This window comes from Lagenorhynchus albirostris, chromosome 2 (genome assembly GCF_949774975.1).
Source record: "Lagenorhynchus albirostris chromosome 2, mLagAlb1.1, whole genome shotgun sequence".
Classification (NCBI taxonomy): Eukaryota; Metazoa; Chordata; class Mammalia; order Artiodactyla; family Delphinidae; genus Lagenorhynchus; species Lagenorhynchus albirostris.
The window spans coordinates 23,678,834-23,702,042 of record NC_083096.1 but is presented as its reverse complement, the minus strand read 5'-3'; the positions used below and the strand labels follow the sequence as shown (position 1 = coordinate 23,702,042).

Genomic DNA, 23,209 nt, shown 5'->3' with positions numbered 1-23,209 from the left:
TTGTCTCGTTTGACCCCCATTTCTGCCCGTCCCTCTCCTCATCCAGCTTCCTTGTTACACTAGAAGGACGTGGGGTTAGTTTAATCTAGGACTTTCTTAGTCCCTTCCATAGCTCAGGCGGCACAGTGTTCCATTCCCTTGAAGCTTTCAACTCCCCTCTTCTGGACCTCCCTGCCGGTGCCACCGCTGACTGTAAACGGGGTAGCCCTTTGATCTTCCATCTTCCTCCTGCAGAGAAGCAGCAGACACTTCCCACGACTTGTGCGTGCTGGGACGTTTGAACGTTCAAAACGCCCCCGTGACCGAGGAGTGGAGTTTTTTGCCCCAGGAAAGTGCGCCTCAGCTGCGCTTGATCCCTGACCCGGGCGTCACTGCCGCTCAAGCCAGGCCCTCGCCCTGCTGGCTGGTGGCCACCTTTGCCCGCGGTTGCCAGCACCATGTCATACAGCCTCTGGTGCAGCTGTGGCTTCTCCGCCTCTGCGCAGTGGGGCCTGGGAAGCTGCTGCGGCAGGGACCTGGCAGCTGTGCCGTCCCCTCCCCGCACCCTTTCTCCGATGAGGAATGTGGGCTGAGCCTTCCGGGTTCAGGCACCAAGAGCCTCACGCTGGGAACAGGGGCCAACCTTGCAGAAGCGTCTGGAGGCGCGAAAGGGTGTGACGCTGACCTCGGGGTCCTCACCATCAGCTCAGAATCGTTTACAAGTGAAAGAAAGAATTAATGCCACAATGCTAGCATTTTTTTTTTTAATTGAAACAAGTAAATCAGACAATTACAAGAATTGTACAGAGGTTAACAGCCTGAAACGACCCCTTGGGTCCAAGCAGATGACACGTGCACATCACCTTCCACAAAAGGCCCAGGCGCCGGAGCGGGAAGAAGGGCCCACACACACCCAGAGAGCACGCGGCTTTCTCTCCCCTTCTGGGGCTCCTGCCCCTCCCCACAGGAGGCAGCAGTTCTCTGGAAACCTCTGCTTGTCCAAAAAAGCCTCTAGGAACCAGCCAGAGAGCAGGTGTGGGTGGACCTCGCTTGGAGAAGTAGTGCTTGTCGGCACTGCTCAGATCAGCACTTCTCCCAGGTGCAGATCCAAGCTGGAGAGGAAAAGGCAGAAAACACAAATCTCATTCTAGAAACACACACACACAAACCTTGTATTACACACTCCATAAAATCCAAAAAGGCTTTTCTGTTTTGTTTTTGGTTTTTTTTTTTGGTGGCAGGGATTCAAAGGGAGAACTCTCATCTTCTTCTGGTTACCATTCACATTAGCAAAAAGCCCTGTTACAAAAAGGAAAAGGAAATAAAATCGTCTTTTTATCGAGAGTCATTTCAGAGGATGAGTAAACAATAAGCAGATTCTGCCAGACAGCAGTGGGGCTGCACTTCCGTGCTGGCGCCTCTCGCCCCACACCCACTCAGCGATGAGAACCGTGTATAGGTGCTGGCCACCGGCTCTGAGCAGCGGCCCCCCCACCAGCGCGGCCCCCTCTCACTGGGTGAAGCTTAAACGGAGCGTGGGTACCACCGGCTTCCTACTAGTTTTAGCGGCAGGAGGACGGAGGGTCCCGCCTAACGGCCGGGCCCGCAGCTACTGCTGCTCGGCCTGCCTCCTGCGGTAGTTGCTGTAGGCCTCCTCGAACATGGCCTTGCAGGGGAACCGGGCCTTCAGCTTGGAGCAGATGAGGAAGGAGCCCCCCATCTTCCTGTGCAGCGAGTAGGTCTCCTCGGGCGGCGGGACGAGCCGGTGCTTCAGCATGACGGGGATCAGGTTGTGGATCTTCTCGGTGGTGCTCTGGGTGCCAAAGTCAAAGGGCTCCTCCGAGGCAAAGGCCTCCCCCAGGATAAGGATGGCATCCAAGTGGGCATCTTCCATGGCCTGGAGGGAGGTGAATGGAGGCAAGATCAAAGAGCCCTCACGAGCCCAGGGCTCCCATCACGGGGCCCAGACTGACTGCTCGCTGAGGAGTGGGCCAGGTAGGTGAGTGTTTCAACCAGACTGAAGAACGTTAACCAGGGTGTAAACTCAAACCAACAGGGGCCAGGAGAACATCATTCATGTGTGAACTGGGCTCCGTGGAAGAAGAAAGGAAGTGGCGGGGTCTGCGGCCGAAACACCTGTCATTCCCAAAAGAACAGTCTATAGGCCTGAGCTGACCTGAGCCTCTGCACTCCTCGTAGGTGGCAGACCTGAGACCACCTGTGTGTCTGCAACCCTTCCCCACTGTCATCAGGAGAGGAAAGTGCTGCTTTCTGAGTGGGTTCTGGGTGACAGGAACACAGGTGGTCGCCCCTTCACGTAAAGGGCTGCTACGATTACTTCCAGCGCTCCCCTCACCCCTTCCCCGGTGAGGCCTGAGCAAGTGAGGGCTGTGCTTTGCCATCCCATCTGCCCACCCGGGCCCCGAGCGCCAACACGATGACTGGGATCTCGAATGGGCTGGAGTGGGGCATAAAACAAGAGCTTGGTGGCCAGTCCCCTGGCATTCTGAGGCCCTCAGCCCAGGGGCTGGGGCGGGGCCGGCCCAGGGGCCCTGTGGAGACCCTGGAGAGCAGCTGTCACTTCTGATCTCATGTGTAAACTGAGATTCCCTTCAGATTTCAAGGGAAAAGCAGTCCATGGCCCGGGGCTGAGTCTGGCTCAGCAGGCCTTGTGCGTCTCCAGAGTCACGGGGCGGGGGGTGGGGTGCGGAGCGCACCTTGACCTCGTAGCCGGTGAGGAACTTCATCTCGATGGACTTCTTCAGCACGGCCTCCCTGTCCCGGTCAGCAGCAGCCCTGATGATCTGGGCAGAGGTGCAGAGGGGACCGTGGGCAGCACGCAGAGGGGAGCTCCTGGGGGTCCAGGGAGCCAGCACTGCCCCTCCTCACACAGGCCAGCTGCCGGCCCACCCACCTTTCCCCTTTACTCCCCTGAGCCCGAGGTGGCTGCGACCTCATCCACGGGCACCAAATGCTGCGGACAGGCAGGGACATGAGGACAGAAGCCCGCCCGCCCGCCCGCCCACTCGAGTCCCAAGCATCCCATCTGAGCCCCAGGAGAGCACGGGCCAAGGCCAAGCTCTGCCTCCACCCCTACCTGGATGTAGAGGTCCGTGAAGGATCTGTCATATTCCCGAGTTGCCCCGAAGTCCAGAAGAGCCACCTGGGAACGGGCGATACCGGGGAGGGTTTGCCCCAGTGGAGCACGGGTTGGGGGGTCAGGGCGGCAGAAGGCTGATCTCGGACCCTGCTCCAGCGGAGCTCAGGCTCCCTGTGGGAGCCCCACTGGGCACTCACCTTGTGCTGCTGAGGGTCATAAAAGAAGTTGGACCAGTTGGGGTCTGTCTGCATGAAGTGGAACTCGAACAGCTCCCTCAGGCACAGGACCAGGATGTTGTAGCAGATCTGGGGGCCGGGTGGGTCCTCGTCACCAGCACCGGGCCACCCGGTGGCCCCTGGATCTGGGCCGGGGAAGCTTGACTCCCATTTCCCTCCCCATCTTCCACCCCATCCTGCCTCACGCCCAGAGCTGACTTTGAGGCCAAGCGTACCACCAGGTGGGTACACGCAGCAGCCCTCCTGCCCGCTCTGCCCCGCAGTGGGGCCTCGGGGCTCCAGGCCCACCCTGTGACCCACCTCATTCCGGATCTCCTGGCTCAGCCCCTCGGCCTGGTCCAGGGGGAAGCCGGACACCAGCTCCGTGGTCAGCACATGGGGGCTGCAGAGCTCGTCCACAATCTCGGGCACGTAGAAGAAGGGGTGGTCCTTCAGCAGCTCCCTAGCAGAGGCAGGTGGGAGGTCACACCCGGGCCTCCTTGATCCCACCCAAGCAACACGCTGGGGCGACACACAGGACAGCAAGGGGCTGAGCCCCCCAGGCAGAGGAGGGCCCTGCCCCGAGCTGGGCGGGACACGGCCCCGGCCTCAGGCCCCAACCCCAGCCATCGCCCCTCAGAGCCGGGGGAGGTGGGCGGGGGGGGGCCTTCAGCCCACAATGGGCTGCCCGAAGCCGCCCCTTCTGTCTTCCCAGCGGGAGCAACGGGCAAGGGCCCGAGGCTGGAGCCGCACCTGAACCTGCGGGCACAGGCGGCCTCTCGCTGGTAGTCACACTCGAGGGTCAGCTCCCGCCTCAGCACGTCGATCAGGTGCTCAGGGAACAGGCCTGGGCCAGGGAGGGGGGCGTCAGGGGGACGGGGGGCTCCCCGGGAGGCCCCCCCACAGGCCTGCCCTTGCCCAGCGGCAGCCTCAGACCTTCTGGAAGCATGTTGCTCATGTTCAGCACGGCCATGAGGTTGTTGACGTCACTGCTGATGCTCTGGGCCACGCCGGGGTACTGCGGGGGACAGAGGGGAGTCAGGCAGACAGACACAGCAGGGCCCCGCGGCGCCCCCGCCTCCCTGCCACCCACCAGCTGCCCAGCTGTGTCCCTCCAGGACCCCGCACCTCCGCAAGGCAGAGCCAAGACCCACCAGGGCTGCTGTGACCCCCGGGCCCACCGCGACCCTGCTCTCCACCGCCGACCGCTCCCTCCCCCATCCCCATCCCTGCGGCTCAGGCCCCAGACAGTCACTTGTCCCCAGTCCCTGCTCCCCCCAAACCAAGCGTGCTGGGAGGCTGTCCTCCCTCCTACAGTCACTCACTTAGCAAATACTTCTCGGCACCCACCGCTGACCAGGTGCCGGGACAGAAGTGAAGAGACACAGGCCCTGCCCTGGGCACGGGGACACACAGGGGACGTGGGGTGCAGAGGCCCCTCACTGCAGGGCCCGGCTCGGCCCTGTGCAGCCCCTGAGGGCACTGAGCCCACACCCCGGGTGCCCACCTGGATCTTCATGGCCACCTCGCGGCCGCCCTTCATGCGGGCCAGGTGCACCTGCCCGATAGAGGCGGCTGCAAAGGGCCGCTCCTCAAAGTACTCCAGCTTGTCCCGCCAGCTGGGGCCCAGGTCGTTGTTGAGAGTTTTCTGGAGGGAGAGGCCAGGGAGGGGCCATGAGCACCACCAGGGACACCCTGAGGGGCCCTCCCCAACCCCTCCCGCAGGGCTGCCAGCGCCTGGACCCTGGGCCGCACCGGCCTCACCGTCATCTGCTTCAGCGGCATGAAGTCTGCGCTCTGCCTGACCCGCTCGAAGATCTTGGCCAGATGGGGGTTGATGAAGGCGTCATCTGGAAGGCAGCAGAGCATTCAGAGCGGAAGGCTGACCCCTCGGAAGGAGGGTGCACAGGCCACCTCGATCAGCCCTGCCCAGCAAGGTCTCCCGGGGGGGAGGCCGAGGTACCGCTCTGCCCTTCACACGCTGAACCCAAGGTTCAGAGAAGACGAGGCACAGGCCCAACGCCACACAGCAGGCCCAGCCTCGGGTTCTCCCTGCTCCCGCGGAGCATTTCCCCATTGGCACACAGACCCTTGATACTGCGGACCAAGGCTCCAGAGGGGATGCAGGGACGCTGACCCGTGCACGCTCCTGGCCCGCCTCGGCCAACAACCAAATCCGAGACCCCCGCAGCCCGGCCCACGGCACCCCTCCCCAGCCGGGCACTGGGTGCGTCTGTGCAGCTGGGGCCCTGCCGATGGCGTGCGGGGCAGCGTGTGCCGGGGCCTCTGAACTCACCCTCACCCAGGGACCTGAGGAGGTAGATTCCTTAGAAAGAGCAGGCGTAGCTTTTTATGATTATAAAAGAAAGACATTTAGGGAACAAAGCGTATCAAATGTTTAAAATACCCATAATCTACCTACAGAGAACTACTGATCTCTTTTTTCGTTTTGACCCTTTCCTATGCGTTTTTCCCTGACTGCAGTCACGCTGCCTGGAGACGCTCTGGCTGACTCCCCTCCTGCAGCCGTTTCTCACGAGCACTTGCCACGTCGTTGAATAGCTTTCTGAAATATTCTGTAACACACACAGAAGCTTCAACACGCAGCTCACTAGCCGGACAGCGGCTGACTTCAGTTTGTTTATTTGAGGCCAGAAAGAATCCTTCGATGAAGCCGCTCCTGCAGAGCCCTGACCGCATCTCTGAGGCTCTCCGTCCTAGAGGTGGGGCTCACGCACGGAAGGGCTTCCGAGGGGCGCGTGCCACTCCAGAGTCCGCACCGGTACAGGCAGTGCCCGCGCCCACCTGCCTGGGTGGTTATTCCTGTCCTGCACTTGGCCACTTCAGTGAGTCCATCTGACTGCTTGTCGGGGGACTGGCTGTGCTCCCACCCAGGACAGCAGCCCCTCGGGTGCTCCTCCCTGGGAGGCACCATCAGAAGCCCGGAGGGCCCCCCGAACCCCAGCTCTGCTCTGGGGGCTGCAATGAGCCAGCCTCCAGCTCAGCCGCCGCCGTCTCCCCCGGCCTTCCTTCCTCGGGGCCACACAGCCCATGCCCCGGTGTCACGCCACCACAGGCCCGTGAGCTCCCCAAACAGCACCCTCGGACCACCGCGGGGGGCACCAGGGGGCATCAGCCGGACTCTCCCCAACTTTTGAGACGCCAGGACCTCTGGACATGTCAAAACACTCAGAAAGAAGCCAGAAAAACAACCGTGGGCTCCTATTTCAGACACTGTTTTTAAACATCCCAGGTGGGTTAACAGCCAAGCTTCAAACAAGAGAAGCCCGTGGGCAGGAAACCTCCCATCCCTTCCCCTCGGGGCCAGGTGCGGCGCCCCCCACTGCCCGCCCCCAGCTCCCCTCCCTACGCCGCCTCACCGCCCGCAGCCCGCGCAGCCGCACTCACCCTGGATGCTCAGCATCTGGCCCAGCTTGAGCGCCGCCCCGCGCACCTTGCACAGCGTCCGCACGATGCGCTCCGCGTTGGCCTCTGACAGGAAGGGGCTGGAATCCAGCACGGCCTTCTTCCCTGCAGAGGAGCGAAGTCACCATGGCCTCCCTCAGGCGGGGCTGCTGGGCCTGGGATCCCCCAGAGGCCCCTCCACCCGCCCCTGGTTGTGGGTCCAGGGACAATAACAAGACATCAGGGTTTAACACGTTTTGAGTGAGATGCGGTGAAGTCCCAGCACAGAGCTTGACACAAAGGGCTCAGTCAACGTCTTTCCTCCTCGGGGTCCACAAAACCGGCAACGCAACTTTAACCCCACATTTCACACCCACCTCCCAGATGCCGAGGACGGCCCTCAGGGGCCACCCAGGTCTCCCCGGGCCCACCTCCAACACCATCCCAACACACACACACACACAGGCTCGCCCACGGGGCCTCTCCCTCCGTATCAGCCCCTGCCAAGTCACTGTCCCTCGCCCCTCAGTGTGCGGGACAAAGGTCACCAGCACCCCTGGACTCTCTGCACAGTCACCTGGGGCCACTGGCTGCAGTGAGAGCGCAGTCCTCAAGGGAGGGGAGCTCAGGGTCAAGGACAGCCTCACCCGGCTGGTGCCAGCTGGCCTGGGGAGAACGCATAGGGACCTCAGGTGTGCAGACAACCTCCATTCAGCACAGTCGGGGTGGGAGGGTGCAGGCTGGTGACTCAAGGTGATGAGGAGGCGGTGACCCAGTGGCAGTCGGTGCTTTTCCTGCCCTCTGTCCTGTGAGCCCAGTTAGATCAGGAACCCCCGAGGGCTGCCGCCCACAGAGCCTGGCACCTTCCTCAGCCAGCATCACCACGGGCCTGGCCCAGCCCTCGGCGTGGGTCTGAGCTGGGTCCCCAAGGCGCGAACACGGGAGGCGGCCGTCATGCCACTGCCCTCCGTCCGGGGCCGTGCCCAGCACGGCCTCTGATACACCAGGGTGGGTGGGCTGCAGGGGGATGTGAGACTGAAGGCCCACACCTGAGGCAGCTGTTAGGCCTGCGCGGGGTTAGGCTCACCCCAAGGTCCCGGACAGCAGGACAGGGTCCCGGGAAGGGGAGAGATCTCAGCTCCACAGGAAGCAGCCCAGCTGCCGGGCGTCAAGAAAGCTGTAGCCCCTGGGCAGGGCCACTCCAGGGTGTCTAGGCCAAGAAGGGTGCCCAGATCACCCCTCGCCTCGGGGGGCAGCAGGGACAGGCGGCCCTCTATGTCCGCTCTGCCCTCCCCAGCCCCTGGGCCCTGTGGGCCGGGACCTGGGCCTGTGTCCCTGAGGAGAGGTGGGTGGGGCAGAGACGCCACAGCCCCGGCAGGAGGAGGGAGATCTTCTCCCCTAGGGACACAGCAGCGCCCCCGAGATCCAGGGACGGCGCCCGGCCCTCTTGAGTTTCCCAGGCAGCCGCTCCTCACGGCTGGCCACTGTCCACAGGCTGGAGTCTGGGCCCCTGCCCGGGCAAGGCTGGTTCTGAAAACAACCCGGGGGGAGCCGGGGGTGTTCAATGGTGTGGTGGGCGCGTGCCCCCCTCAGGAGAGGCTTAGCCCCTGGGGAGGCCTGGGCCAGGCTGGTCGGTGCCCTCCAGGCCCAGGGGTTCCCGGGCCTGCTCAGGAAGCTAGAGCACGTCCCTCTGGGCCTGAGCCCCGTGTCCTGCTCTTGGGCCAGTGGCACCTAGGCCTCTTGACCCCCAACAAGGGCCACCGCCTCCCTGACAAAGGACACCAGCTGTAACCTTGGGGCCAGTATAGCTTCTTTCCTGCTTGGACGGGGCAGGACGGAGGGCAGCCAGTTTTGGCGGGGGGACGATGGGAGAGGTTGTGCCTGGGGAAGGCTGGCTTCTCACTTCCCAGAGTCTCAGCACCAACACTAAAAATACCCTCCCTAATCCTCTCTGCTCTCCCGTCCCTTCCAAGGACACACACATACTCAGGGGCCTGGAGGACAGGCTAGCACCTTCTCCGCAGAGGCCCCCATCCCCTTGAGAGGGTCCTGCAGGTGAAGCGGGGCCATCCAGGTGGCTGGCAGGGCCCCCTTCAGGGCCCCCAGGCTGTAGCTAGGGCCTCAGGGACCACAGCACAGCATGACAGTGGGGATCACTCAGGGTCCCCAGGGAAGGGGGGAGGAGTGTCAAGTACCGGAATGAACTGATGTCCCCTGAATGGGCCAGGGGCAGGGGGCACTCAGCCCAGAACTTCAAGTAAACTTTGAGAAATCCACCAAGCAGATGGCTCTAGCAGGGCTGCTCTCAACAGCCCCCAGGACCCTGCTGAAGGGAAAGCGCCCTGCACCTGCCTAGCCGCCTCCCCCCCCCCCACCGACACCTGGACAAGCCTGGGGGAGGGGACCAGGTAGGGGGTGGGTGGGGCCTCCAGCTGCCCCCTGACCCATCGTCAGAACATCCTAAGCACGCCAGGTTTCAGAGCAGCCAGTCTGCAGAACGTTCTCCATGGAGTACCACCCACAGCCGGCCACCCAGACAAGGGGAACTGAGTGTTCTGACCTGACCCCGGGCTGACCCTGGGAGGCAGGGGACAGAGGAGTCACGATCTTCACCTCAGAGACAAAGCGTCTGAAGCTGGAGAGGTAATGGCCACCCCAGGTCACGAGGTGGGGGAATGGGGGGCCCATGGGGTCTGTTCCAGCAGCTCCCACGCCCCTCGACCACAGCCAAACGGGGAGCCCTGGGCACCTGACCTGGCCAGACCTGGGACCCCAGCGGCTCTGCAGAGCGGGGGCAGAGGCAGGGCCACACCGGAGGCTCCTATCAGAAGAGGGAAGGTGTGCGGGCCCGGAGGAACCAGGACGGCTGGGTGAGCCAACGTGGGCCAGGACAGGAACAGAACAGCCTTCAGGCCTCAAACTCCAGGGCTGCCGTGAACACGGAACACAAGATGAAAGGTGCCCCTGGAGGCCAACCCTCGGGGAACGCAGGTGGGAGCTGGGAGCTGACAGGCCCAACTCTCAGGGCCCACCCTGCCCTCCCCATCAAGGGCCCAGCTCACCTGAGGGGTCCTCAGGGCGGAGGCTCTTCTTGGCGACCTCGGCCAGGGCCCCGAAGCCCAGACCCACGGCCAGACCTGCAAGGAGGAGGTTGAGGGCTCTGGGCATTCGCTCAGGGGCTGCCCACTGCCCACCACCCACGAGGCCCGGAGCAGCCCCACACAGACACCTGCCTCGCTCCCCTGCGGACCTTCGCTGACACTCCAGGCATCTTGAAAAGGGAGGGGATAAGGAGGTAGGAGATACACAGCTGTTGTTTTCAGAGAAGACCTGCCTCAAGGTTGGTGCTTTCGCTGGAAAAGCCTCCTCCACCGCCACTTCCATCAGCTCTGCTACAGGCTCACGCGACAAACACACCCACCTCCAAAACAACGTACGACGGAGAAACGCATTGGGCAAGACGCAGCACAAATGGAATGTGGGCCAGGAATGGCTGCAGGCCAAGGACATCCTGACAACACTGGGCACCCCCTTGGGATGCAGCCGCCCACTTCACAGTCTGTGTGAAGAGCCTCCAATACTCTAGAATTCTCTAACCCAGTTCACTTAAGTCGCAAGGAGAGGCATTACCACTGCAATATAAAGCAGTCATTGGTGGGAACTGGAACATTTTGCAAAAGCCATGGGGACTCCCAGGAGCTCAGGCTACAGCCCTCACTTGCGGGGAAGGCCCCACAGGCACTGACGGTGGTCTAAGGACAGTGGGGTACCAGGCCCTCCTTCTCCCGTCAGCAATCTTTGAAATCAAGGTTTATTAACATCTCACTGGTCCAGAGGTTGGAACTGGATGATCCCTACTGTCTAGGGGAGGCCTGAGGAGGCCAGCAGGTGCCACTAAATGCACACAGAAAGCCCAGGAGCCTGGCTCAGGGCCTATTTCCTCTACTGAGATACAGTTCCAGCTGGCTTGGGGGGCGGGAGCACACTAGGCGAGAGAGTGAGGAACATTTGGAGGAGCAAGCTGACCACAGCAGGAGGGACAGCAAAGACCCAGGGAAGATGCCAGAGATGCCCCGAGGCCAGTGGGCCTTGGGGAGCACAGCCCTGGGGGGCTGGGAGTCTCACACCTGGCAAGGACACCTGCACGTGCTTCTATATTTTCCAAATTTTCTACGATGATTATGCATTACTTTTATGAAAATTATTATTGAATTTACTGAAAAAGTTATTTAATGAAAAATACATTTTAAAAATCATAGGAGGATAACCCAATTTTTTAAAATGTTTTTGCAGTACATTTTACCCACCATGACACAACCATTCACCCTCTGCTTTGCCAGGTAGCTCCTGCCTCATGGGTCAGTGTGAGGATTAAACAGCTGAATGAGAGTGAAGCCCTCCCAGAAGGGCTGGGCAGAAGGCAACACTATTCAGGTGTTCGCTATTACTGTCCTTTCTCCTATTCAAAGGGCTAGACCAGTGCTGCCAAAAAAATATAATGCCAGCCACATATATGATTTTAAATTTTCTGGGGGCTATGTTAAAAAAGGCAAAAAGAAGCATGTGAAAGGAATCCTGATCATATATTTTACTTAGCCCAGTGTATCCAAAACATTATCAATTCAACAAGTACTCAATATACACATCATTAGAGAGATGTTACTTGTTTTATTTATTTTTTGTACCAAGTCTTCAAAATCCAATGTGCGTTTCGTCCTGGAAGCCTGTCTCAGCTTGGACCAGCCACGTTTCAAGTGCTCAACACCCCACGTTGCTGGTGGGGCAGCACAAGGGCAGCACAAGGCAAGTTCTGGCGACCAGAGCAGAGGCCACGGTCATCTGGAAATGCCCCCAAGGACACCCTGGCGTGCTGGGATGGAGCTGCCACGGCCTGTTTCTCTTTGACACCCCAACCCAGCCCCGGAGGACACTGGGCACAGAGCTGCGTCCCCGGTCAAATGGTAACTCCCCTCCCCTCCCCCCACCTCAGCACACTGTCCAACTCAGCAAACGAATGGCAACAGCAAAGCTAACCTTCAAACTGCAGTGACCTTCCCCAATGTCTCTCCGCCTCTAGATTTTTCTCTGCCTACATCAAGTCCAAAGACAAGCCTACCAAACAGGCAGACGTGTCAAAGGCTACCCAGGCTGGCCACTGAGAGCAGACGCCGAGCGCCCTTCTCTGCAGGGCCCCCAGCTGGGCCCCCTCACACGCTCTGCCGAACTCTTCTCTGGCCCATTCTGGGCTGCTGGGCAGAGCCAAAGCTCTCCAAGGCCAAGGACCGTCACTGAACACTGAATCACGGAGGGAACATTCCGCAAAGCAGGTCGCAGGCTCCTTCTGTGCGCCTGCGAGCTCCCTCAGGGCCAGGCCCGAGGAGCTGACAAGGGATGGGCTCCCCACTGCGGGACCCTGACCTCAGGAGCTCCTGCTCTAGTGAACCAAGAACAGGCTGGCCATCCCGCCATACCCAACCTGGCTGACCTGAAAGCATTCTCAGAACCTTGCAGAGACAGGAGGGCAGAGGCCAGCCAGGCTCTTCGTTCCCCCCGGAGCTGGGTGGCACCTGCAGGCAGCTCCTGGGAGGTCAGCGCCTCTGCCTCGGACTCCCCGCGTTGGTGAGGACAGCCCGAGCCCGTGCTCACTCAGTCTCCGGCGTCACCTGAGGCCTTCCACTCCACCTCGGCCCCCCAGCCCTTAGGACAGCGCCTGTCCATGTCCGGACCCACAGGCAGGCTCAGCCCGGCCCGCATGGATGTCCCAGGGGAGACCAGCCGCAGAACCAGCTCCGCGGGCCCATGGCCACCACCAGCAGCCTGGCCACCACCCTAGCCTGTGAGAAGGCGCCAGCCCTTTCCAAGAAAGTTCCTGACATTTCTCACAAACGGACATTTTGCAGGCAAGAAAGGCGGTGGCAGTGACGAGCAGCAAGGAGCAGGGTCTCCCCAAGGGGGTGGGGGCGCTTTGGGCTGCTTCCCAGGCTGTGGGACTGATCAGGGGGCGCAGGCCACTGGCCCAGCTCCTTCCTCCCCGAAGTCCCTCTGCAGGTCCTCAGAGCCAAATAAGTGCCCCCTGAGCAGCACCCCACAGACACAGAGGAAACAAGTAAATAAAAACCTTCTAACCTTCTAATAAAAACCTCCTCCTGTGAGGAGGCTTAGTGAGGGGCGCCTAACCTGCCAGCACCCCAGGCATGTTTACAGAGCAAGGCTGGATGGAGGTCCTCTGCAGCAGCAAGGGCCAGATCTGAGGGCAAAACCGCTTCACTCACACAGCACCACCCACGTGCCAGGCACTGTTCTCAGGCCTCCCTTTTCCAACACACCCAACAATCCTTCTGATCTGATAAGACAAGAAAGTCCACACAGAAAAGGCAGCGGACAAGGATATTTCCTTCACTTCAAGGTGCTCCCGAACCCTTGGTAATTCCACCTTCCCTTCCATCACCTGCATCCTCCCGCTGTGCTAGCACTGGGCACCGGGAAGAGGAGGGGGCCTGGGAGGGGGCTGCAACCCACAGCATCGCAGGACGGAGAATAGGGAGGAGCAGTGGACGAAGGTCCCCGTAGAGTGCTCTCAGTTCTCAGAACTAAGCCAGAGTGGGGCGGGGGGGAAGACCTGACAGTCCCTCTGCTGGCTCAGGGGAGACGGGACGAATTCAGGGGCGACAGGCTCAGCCTGCCTGTATCTGTATGATACAGGCCTCCTCAGCCCGGGTCCCAGGACTGTCACAGATGCACATACGGGCCTGGGTGACTGGCAACTGTGGCTCAGCTTCCTCACCTGTAACTGGAGATTATAACTGCCCTAATCTCCTTCACAGAGGCTCTAAGTGACAGAAAATAGACAGAAGAGTCCCTTTTAAAGTTTGCTCCTGGAGAAAGTAGAAACCACGCTCCCTCACCCTGCCAAGGGCACAAACTTTTCTTGGACCTAAAGGGCATCTGTCTTGCTGCCTCAGAGAGCACCGGAGGAGCGCTGGCTACTTAGAGCGGCAGCAAGCGTGCAGCGTGTCCCCAGGAAGTCAGGCACATGGTGCTCAACTCCTTTTGGTAAGTTTTCTCTAGTGCCTCCTTGATCTGTTGGTCTCATTTCTATAATCGTCCAGTTCTCCCTCATTTCATAGGTGCAGAGGAGGTAAGACATCTCCTCTGAACCTATAATACTGAAGCACAAATGAAAAATATAGAAAAGAGTAGAGGAGACACACATGACAGAAGGGAAAGATCTAACATATGTGTAACTGGAGTCCCAGAAGGAGAGGAGAAAGAGAACAGGGCAGAAACAATATTTGAAGAAATGACCAGAATTTTCCAAAATTGATGAAAGACATCAAGCACAGATTTAAGAAGCTCTATAATCCCAAGCAGGATAAAAGCAAAGTAAATCATACCCAAGCATGTCACAGTCACACTGCTGGAAAACAAAAGCAAAAGGAAAATTTTAAAAGCAGAGGACAAAATACAAATTACTTTCAAAGGAGCAGCAATAAAACGAATAGCTAAGTTTTCAACAGAAACAATGGAAGTTAAGAAGACAACTGAGGGACTTCTCTGGTGGTCCAGTGGTTAAGACTTTGCACTTCCACTGCAGGGGGCGCGGGTTCAATCCCTGGTCAGGGAACTAAGATCGCACATGCCGCGTGGTGTGGCCAAAAAACAAAACAAAACAAAAAAAAGAAGACAATGGAATAATATTGCTAAAGTGTCCAAAAGAATTAATTTTGAACATGGAGTATTATACCCAGCCAAAATACCTTCTAAAACAAAAGTGTAATAAAGACATTTACACACAAATAAAAACAGAGAATTAATGATTACCACTCTGCACTACAAAAAAAGAGAAAAGGTAGTTCTGCAGAGAAGAAGAAAATTACCCCAAAAGTAATTCTAATATAAAAATGAAGGGAGAGGGCTTCCCTGGTGGCGCAGTGGTTGAGAGTCCGCCTGCCGATGCAGGGGACGCGGGTTTGTGCCCCGGTCTAGGAGGATCCCACATGCCCGGAGCGGCTGGGCCCGTGAGCCATGGCTGCTGAGCCTGCGCGTCCGGAGCCTGTGCTCCGCAACAGGAGAGGCCACAACGGTGAAAGGCCCGTGTACAGCAAAAAAAAAAAAAAAAAAATGAAGGGAGAAAGAAACACAAAAAGGGTAAATATGTGGCTAATCTAAATTCATATGGGCTATACAAAGAAATGACATCTTGTAAGGTTTAACATATCTTAATAATTTAGTATATAATATAAAACATGTAGAAACAAAATACATATCCACGTTAACACACACACACACACACACACACACACACAAAGGGATTTAAACTGTTCTGAAGTGCTAGCATTACTGCAGAAGTAGTCAAAATAATCATTTCTATTACATTGTAGTAAGTCAAGAATGTATGCTGTAATCAAGAGAAACCACTAAAAGTATAGTAGAATAATAACACACAAACTAATAAAGAGAAAACATGTACAAGAAAAAAATCTCTTTAATTCAAAAGAAGGCAAGGCAAGTGGGGAGAGGGAAGGGGAAAGGGGGAAGAAAGGGGTAGGGAATTAAGAGGTATAAACTACTATGTATAAAATAAATAAGCTACTAGGATATATAGTACAGCACAGGGAATATAGCCAATACTTTATAACAGCTACAAATGGAATCTAACCTTTAAAAATTGTGAACCCCTATGTTGTACACTTGAAACTTACATAGTATTATACATCAACTATACCTCAATTTAAAAAAAGGTAAAAATTTTTAAAAAGAAAGTAGGACAGAAGAGAAAAAAAGGGAACAGAATGGATGGGTCAAACAGTAAACAAAGACTAAGACAGTAAATATAAACCCCAATACATCAGCAACTCCATTAAATGTAAATGAACTAAATACTCACATTATAAGACTAAGATTAATGGTCTGTACCTAAATCACAGGAAAAGAAAATATATATATGCTGCTTACAAAAGACACACCTTAAATATAAGGATACAAAAGGTTGAAAGGAGAAGGAAGGAAAAAGATATACGATGCAAACATTGACCACCACCTCCCAAAAGAACAGCTGGAAAACAGCTATACTAATATCAGACAATGTAGACTTTCATAGAGATAAGAGAGGTAAGACATAATAATAAAGGAGTCAATCCCCAGGAGGCTATAAGAATTCTAAATCTGTAAGCAACCAATAACACAGCTTCAAAACATTAAAGTAAAAATTGACAGAACTAAGAGGTAGCTAAATCCATGATCACAGCATAAGACTGTTAAATGTCTCTTTTGATAGCTGATAGAATAAACATACCATCTGGAAAAATGGTACAGATGATCTTATTTGCAAAGCAGCAATAGAGACACAGATGTAGAGAACAAATGTATGGATGCCGAGGGAGAAAGAGGTAGGGTGGGAGGAATTCGGAGACTGGGATTGACACCTATACCTTATTGTTACTATGTGTAAAGCAGACAACTGATGGGAACATACCATAGCACAGGGAAATTACCTAATGCACTGTGGTAACCTAAATGGAAGGGAAGTCCAAAACGGAGGGGATATCTGTTTTTGTATGGCTGATTCATTTTGTTGTGCAGTGGAGGCTAAGACAACATTGTAAAGCAACCATACTCCAATAAAAATTAATTAAAAAAAGAATTTTAAAAAGAATTTTTAAAAAAGAACAAAAGAATACACATACCAAAAAAATCATTAAAAGATCTGATTAATATGAGTAACAAACTAGACTAGACAGATAGATAAACTGCACCTGACAGTGCCAGAATTCTTTTCAGATACACATGGAACATTTACCAGTATATTCCCATTGGAGTCAGTGGCAAGACCCCTATTTCACAGAAAGGCAAACCAAGGCAATACCCAAGGTCACAGGAAGCAGGGCCGGAATTATAACCCAAATCTTATGATGACCTAAAGCCCAGTTCTGACCCCAAATCCAGTATCTAATGCTATCTTTCATTTCATTCTCCAACAAAATCTAATATCCAAAGATCACCATGGCCCACAGCATCAGAGCCATAATGTCCCACAGCCCAATTAGACCTAGAGTTCCTGCGCCATCTCAGCGTCAGAATGAGCCACCCAGATGGAAAGCCCTGCCCTCTGCCTCTATACAGCTGAATACCTGCTGCTGACCTTCCCAAAGACAATCCTACCCCCTGAGATCTAGAGCAATCCCTTTCTTTCATACCTGCAGCGTAACAACTTCCTAAAGTCTGTTAGTCTACACCTCAAAACCATCTCACCCTCATGAGGGGAAGAAAGGCCAGAAGTATTTTCTAGGAGAAGAAAGTAGGGCAGTGTTACTTCCAACTGTCTAGATAATGACCCACCAGTAAGCCATATACTCCACAATGCAATGAAGAACGTACATCAGTAGTATATTTAGATCTCTGAAACAGAAATATTTTTACAACATGTGCTGTTCTAAGGATCTATGATACTAATTCTGATCCTTTTCTATTCAATTCCATTCTATTTAATTTGTTTTTTAAATGCCGGTCCTGACCCACTAAACTGATTTCACACTCACTAAAGGGTCATAAACCCCAGTTTGAAAACCTCTGGATAGGGTAGAAGGCCCAGAACTCACCTCTGGGGCCAGAACTTCACGTTCTTTCCAGACCTGGCTCCTCTTTGCTCCCCTCCTGCCACCTCTAATCCTGAAACATGAGCGGCCAACTGCTTGGGCAACAACGTGTGCAGCTGAGAATCACAGCTGTGAGCAGATCTCCAGCACAGACCCTGAAGGGCGGCTCCAGGCATCAGGCAGCTGTCAGCAAGGGCTCAAGAGGCTCCTGATGGTGCAAAGCCCCTACAAAGACCAGGGTCTCTCCTCACCCCAACCCCAGCTCCCTCTGGCAGCCCATGTCCCCCACGCCTTGAGGGGAGCCCTGTACCCTGGTTTTAACGAAGTTGACTTTTTGTCCTACACACCTTCCTATACAACCGCTTTCACTTCAGTCTGCTTTCCTTAACCCACCCCCCAAAAAGGCCTGACTCCTGCCTGCTTCACCAGGACCTCTGTCAGATACTAACTGGCCATCACGACCTTCATCCTAACCACTTTTCCCAAACAGGTCCTCCACTACCCCACCCCAGCAAAGACTCACGAGAGAGGCTTACACCCATTCTAAAATACATCAGTCAAACTAAGCCTTACGGGGACAGAGCTCTGCGGTGAGCCCTGGTCTGCAGTGAGGGGAGGAGGATTATAGGTTACAGAGAAAGACTAACTACAAAGTAAGAAGAGAACAGTTCCTGCCCTCAAACTAATGGGGGAGAGAACAGAATCTCCATCTAATACTTTAAGAAGAATAAATGTCCCAACTAATAGCCACTGAGCAAAGCAGGGCAAGTGCCATGTCTTCTGGGGAATAAGGACCACTGGAGGCCCCCAGAGCAGCCCATTCTGGTAGTGGCACCCCAGGGAGTTACAGTGTTCTACGAGGAACTGCTTAAAACGCTAACCCGTTAAAGTGAAATGAAGCAATAATTCTGTGCTGAAACTCAGATGACACTGTATGCGGGATTCCTGAAAAGCTCAGTAGCAGCAGATGCCACATTTTAAGATAACAATCATGGAAGAAAACCTCAGAGTTGAGAAAATTCTATCCAATTAACCTAGTTTGCTCTGCACCTAAGGAAGACAGCCAGCCTTCCTTCAACGTTAGAACCCACACATCAGGCCAGCTTCCAGAGGGCCAGGCTAACAGGGAGCACAGATCCACCCCTGAACAAGGAGTAAGACGGGGTCTCCACAAGAGAAGAGGCAGCCGGGGAGAGCAGCGTGCCCGACGTGCGGTCTGTAGGAGGGGAGACGTACAAACCAGCAAAGCAAAAGGCAGGTAGGTAAAGGCTCAGACACATGAGAGTGGGCTTTCATGACGAGTCAGCACCGGCATCAACATGAACCCATCAATGAGACCACCGTTACACAGGGCCGCGCAAATGAGCACCTGCCCCAGGTGGGCACGCGAATCAAGTCGCCAAGGCTGTTGCTTTCATTAACTGTATTGTCTGGAGAACCTACTGAGGATAAGCGGGCTTTAGAGAAGTCACTCCATCTTCAAGCAGAACCATAGCAAAGGACGGCACTTGCAACAGGAACATCCTGGTCAGATACGACAATACAATGTCATAAAAGCAGAGACAACTGCTGTAAACCTTCACTATAAAATGATCCTCCAACTTGGACGAAGAGAGCACAGGGGGGTACTGGACACAATGGCTATGCAAACCCCTAAAGAAAGGAACAAACTCACAACTCCTCAGCACACTGAAATGGAGGACAGCAGCTCGGGGCCACGGCACCTTGTTTTCATTCCACTGATGCCCGCAGGCCCGTGGGAATCCAGCAAACGGGTCCCCAAATGGCTGGGCAAAAACCACTGGGTCCAGGAGCCGAAGAGCCCCACTGTCCCACCTCCTCCCTGCAGGGGCCTCCAAAGGCCTGAGTGAAACGCGGATGCTGCAGACGCTGCCCCCCGAGAAGCAAAGCCGCAGCCCACAGCGTGCAATCAGCCACGCATCGACCCCCAGGGGTGAGCTGAGGCAGAGACTGAATCGCCCACCCACGGAAAACATCCCGGCGTGGCTAACACAGGAGCTGCCACGCTCCCCGGGGCAGCCCTGGGTCCCCGGCCTCCCCGCCTCACGCAGACCCCACGGCGGCCCCCGCTCCACTCACCGGGACTGGGGCCTCACCTCCAAAGTTGGCCAACCGCCCAATCCGCGTAACTGGCACCTTCCGCTCGCGAGCCCGCTCACTGAGCTGGAGGGCGAAAAGAAAGAGACCTCCGGGGATCAGTGAACAGGGACAGGACCGACCTTCAGGGGTTCACAGCGCCCCCCGCACGCCCTCTCCACCCCCAAAGGCAGCAGCTCCGCCCAGCAGCACACGCCTCCCAGAAGAGGCCTCCGTGTGCCCGACATTCCAGGCCACGGCACCCGAAGAATGTCCCCGAAGAGGGGGCCTGACACCAGCAGCACCGTGGGAAGCCCCCAGCCCCACCCTGGGGGCCCCCTGCACACACCATCTGCTTGTGGGGCTTGCTCTCCGGGCGAGCCTTGGCCTGCCGGGCCTTCTCAATGTCCTCAGCCGTCAGGCCCCCCACAGGGGACTGGTCCTGGTGGTAGAACCTTCGCTGCAGGCCCGTGGCAGAGAATGGGTCTCTGGGGTCCGCAAAGAGCGGCCCGTTCACCCTGCCCATAGGGGAGGCGGCCTGGCCCCGGAGCCCGCCTTCCCCAAAGGGTCCGCTGGCAACATAGGCAGGAGCTGGGCCCTGGCTGCGGGCGTGATCCCAGGGCGGAGGGGACTGGTCGGGGGAGGAGGCCGCAGACGGCTCCTCGGAGGCGCCCTCGGCCCTCAGCCCTGAGGAGTGGAATTCTGCTTGCGGGTCGTCAGAGCTCTTGGTATAAGACTCTTCATGCTTCTCCTGACCCTGCAGGGAACAAACGGCAACGTGAGAGGAGCAAGAGGCCGGCCAGGAGCCCCTCCCTGTGTGCATCCCCTTCTGGCCGGAACAGCACACCAGCGCGTCCCACCCTCTGACCCTCTGGAGGGCCCTACCATGTCACCCCCGTGGCCCGTGGCCAGTGCCGGAGGCGAGCAGCAGCCCAGGAGCCGGGAGGCCCGGATTCCAGCCCTGCTCCTGCCAGGGCTCTGCCGTGTGGGCCCCGGCAAGCCGGCCGCCCGTGGTCCCTGAGCGCCCGCTGGGTGCCCGGCCCAGACCAGGGGAGCGACCACTCTCCTGGCAGGAAGCTCCTCACCTGTAAATCCGGGCTCAAGGCCAGCTCCCAGGGCTTTGGGGAAGGGGAACCAGGGCAAAAGATGGGGAAAGCGTTGAGAAGTAAGAGCACAACCGGAGACCAGAGGAGGCGAGCGCAGCACACAGGCAGGGCCACCCTGCCTCTCCAGGCCAGCGCCTTGCGCGCCACCCGAGGGGCTCTCCCCAGAGGGCTTGTCACATCCAGGACCTGGCCCGGCTCTTCCAGGAGCAGGGGGGACAGGACAGGAGAGGAGGGGGAGAGAACACCATGTTTTCCCTGTAACGGTCGCCGAGACCTGAGCTTCAGGCCCCGGTTCTTTCCACTTTTGAACCCCTCGCGACCTGGAGAGAGTTCCTGAGCCCTCTCTGCCACTTCCTCATCTGAAAAGAGGGCTCCCCCCACAGTCACAGAGTTACGTGCAGCACAGACGGGGCCAGGGGAACAGGGCCAAGAAGGCTATAATTAGAACAGCACTGACTCCTGAAGGGAGGTCGGGGACCTGGATTCCCCGATTCCACTGAAATGGACTCAGTGCATGGAGTGTGGCCTGTAGGTTCTGCAGAAACAGCAGTAGACCCCAAAGCCTTCTCACTCTCAGCTTTATAAGACACTGTGGGATCTAAGCAGATAAGACTTGCCCTCCAGAGGAAGGAAAGGGACAGGCTGTTACTTTCATTTCATAAGTGGCAAGCAGAGGCCGAGAGAGCTAAAATAATCTGGTAAAGGCCCACCAGGCGGCCAACTGCAGGGCAGGTATCCCGAGCCAGGGCCTGCCCCGCGGGCTGCCCCGAGGCCGCCTGACAGCACCTTCCTCGGAGCAGAAATGAATTCTACTTGGAATCAAGGGGCACCTGTCAGATGGCCAGGGAAGCCCTGGAGTGAGGGAGTCTGGGACAGGGTCCGAGAGCCTCGTAACTCCTGTAGCTCCCACACCGGCCGCGGGCTCACCGCTCCTTCTGCCCCACTACTCCAGCGCTGGCCACCGGCCCTGCGTGACCATAAGCTGTTTATGTGGCAGCCAGGGGGCCTCAGTGTCTCAACGGGACCAGACTCAGTAAGTGTCTGCCGGATGAATAAGTGAACAAATCCCTTGAGGAGCTAGAGGGAGAGAGGTTTCTGGAGTACCTGCGCCTCCGTCCCCTCACAGACAGGGGAGGAACCCGCATCTGAGTGTGCAGGGAGAGAACGGGAGTGCACTGGAGACCATCGCCCTGCTCAGCGCCTCCTTCGCGGTGGGGGACCGCCACTCCCTCCTACCTCCGAGGGGCCGTCCCAGGGGATGGCCCTGCCTCTTCCAAGGACCGGGGCCAGGCCCGTCCGAGGGGAGCAGAGGGGTGAGCGGGGAGCCTGCGCTCCCTCTCACCCTTCAGGGAGGCCTGCCCACGTCTAGCATGCTCCTCTCCTGGGCGGCCCAAGGGTGCTGGGCAACCTCACTTCCTGGGTGCTCCAAGGCAAACACCCAACAGGAAGGCGATGGCTCCTCACCAGCGAAGGCACCAAATGAGGCTGCCAGGGCACAGCCCAGCCTCAGCAGAGAGAGGGCGGGCGGGGAGTCTGAGACTGGGAAGAGGACACAGGATGCCGGTGCTGTCAATCAGTAATCACATCGAACTGCTTAGTCTCAGTTTCCCCATCTGAGAAAGGGGGAAGCATTTGGGTCTGCACCCCTCCCAGGACAGCTGTGAGGCTTGTAAGAGGTCACAGGTGTGAACACCTCTGCAAGCTGAAGGTATCTGTGTAGAGAGAGAGACACAGTACCGCCACTGGACCCTTAGAGAGCATGAGGGGAGAGCTGGGAATCCTAACTCTGAGAATGACCAGAGGCCGGCAGGCTGGGATGTCCCACAGCCTGGAGGAGCGTGCGTGTCCTTGTCCAGAAGGTCAGAGCAGAAATGGGAGGAGTGCGGCAGCAGGGCACCCTTGCAGCACAGCTCCCAACATACACATGCCCAGGCGCACACATGCGTGCACATGTGCATGCGCACACACACACGCCCCCTCCCCATGCCCTCAGACTGTCAGGAACAGGGGTGGGGACCATGCATGTGATGCCACGGTGGATGGCGCTCTGCTACAGCAGGCCGTGTTGACAACCACAGCTCCAGCACTCGTTTTTGCTTAAAACTCTCCCCTTGGATGGTGAAACGTCAAGGCCCCCTCCCACTGGCACCCCGCCCACTGCCAACTGGCCTCCTTACCTGCACCTGCCCCAAGACCGTGCCGATCTGCTCTGCAGCCGTGGACTGCAGGGCCCCGGCCGCCATAATGAGCTCCCTGCCGAGGCCCAGGTGCTGCAGGTGGGTCTCCACGGCCGCCTGGGTCAGCTTGGCAAGGCCTTTGACCACCATGATGGTGTCCCCCAACATGGAAGCCATCCTTCAGGGCTGGAAGAGAGTGGGCCAAGTCAGGGTCGGGGCTCCACGCCTCACACAGCGTCGCACTCACACGGGCCACCTCTACCCCAAACTATGGCTGTTTGGTTTTTCCAATGACCTCCCCTTCTGATCCAGGTTGACTGAGAGAAAAGAGAGGAAGGGCCCAGGGTTCAAGGTAAACGGAGTGACTCCCCACACAGCAGGGTGCCGAGCAGGAAGAGAGAGTCCGTGGAGTCAGGGCTGTGCGCCTGGACCATGTTTCCTCACCTGGGCCTCACAGCCACCTCGTGGCACAGACAAGTAAAGGGATTTGCCCAAAGTCTCTCGGCCACCAAGTGGCAGAACCAGGACTTGAATC

General features: G+C 57.2%; 1 protein-coding gene across 3 annotated transcripts in view; it reads right to left on the bottom strand.

The window, feature by feature from the left end:
* Positions 1-729: 729 nt before the first annotated feature.
* COQ8A (coenzyme Q8A) overlaps positions 730-23,209 on the bottom strand; it is a 49,421-nt gene continuing 26,941 nt past the window's right edge. For 2 of the 3 annotated variants that reach the window (XM_060128245.1, XM_060128252.1), the window contains exons 2-15: positions 22,675-22,860; positions 19,741-20,148; positions 19,412-19,478; positions 9,762-9,836; positions 6,703-6,825; positions 5,059-5,144; positions 4,802-4,942; positions 4,231-4,312; positions 4,048-4,141; positions 3,616-3,757; positions 3,277-3,384; positions 3,077-3,142; positions 2,697-2,783; positions 730-1,876 (exon numbers count right to left, since the gene is read on the bottom strand). In XM_060128245.1, the coding sequence (XP_059984228.1) occupies positions 1,589-1,876; positions 2,697-2,783; positions 3,077-3,142; positions 3,277-3,384; positions 3,616-3,757; positions 4,048-4,141; positions 4,231-4,312; positions 4,802-4,942; positions 5,059-5,144; positions 6,703-6,825; positions 9,762-9,836; positions 19,412-19,478; positions 19,741-20,148; positions 22,675-22,851 (1,944 nt within the window). In that variant the 5' untranslated portion in view covers positions 22,852-22,860 and the 3' untranslated portion in view covers positions 730-1,588. The remainder of the gene's footprint in view (positions 1,877-2,696; positions 2,784-3,076; positions 3,143-3,276; positions 3,385-3,615; positions 3,758-4,047; positions 4,142-4,230; positions 4,313-4,801; positions 4,943-5,058; positions 5,145-6,702; positions 6,826-9,761; positions 9,837-19,411; positions 19,479-19,740; positions 20,149-22,674; positions 22,861-23,209) is intronic. The other variant, XM_060128258.1, reaches the window with a different exon arrangement.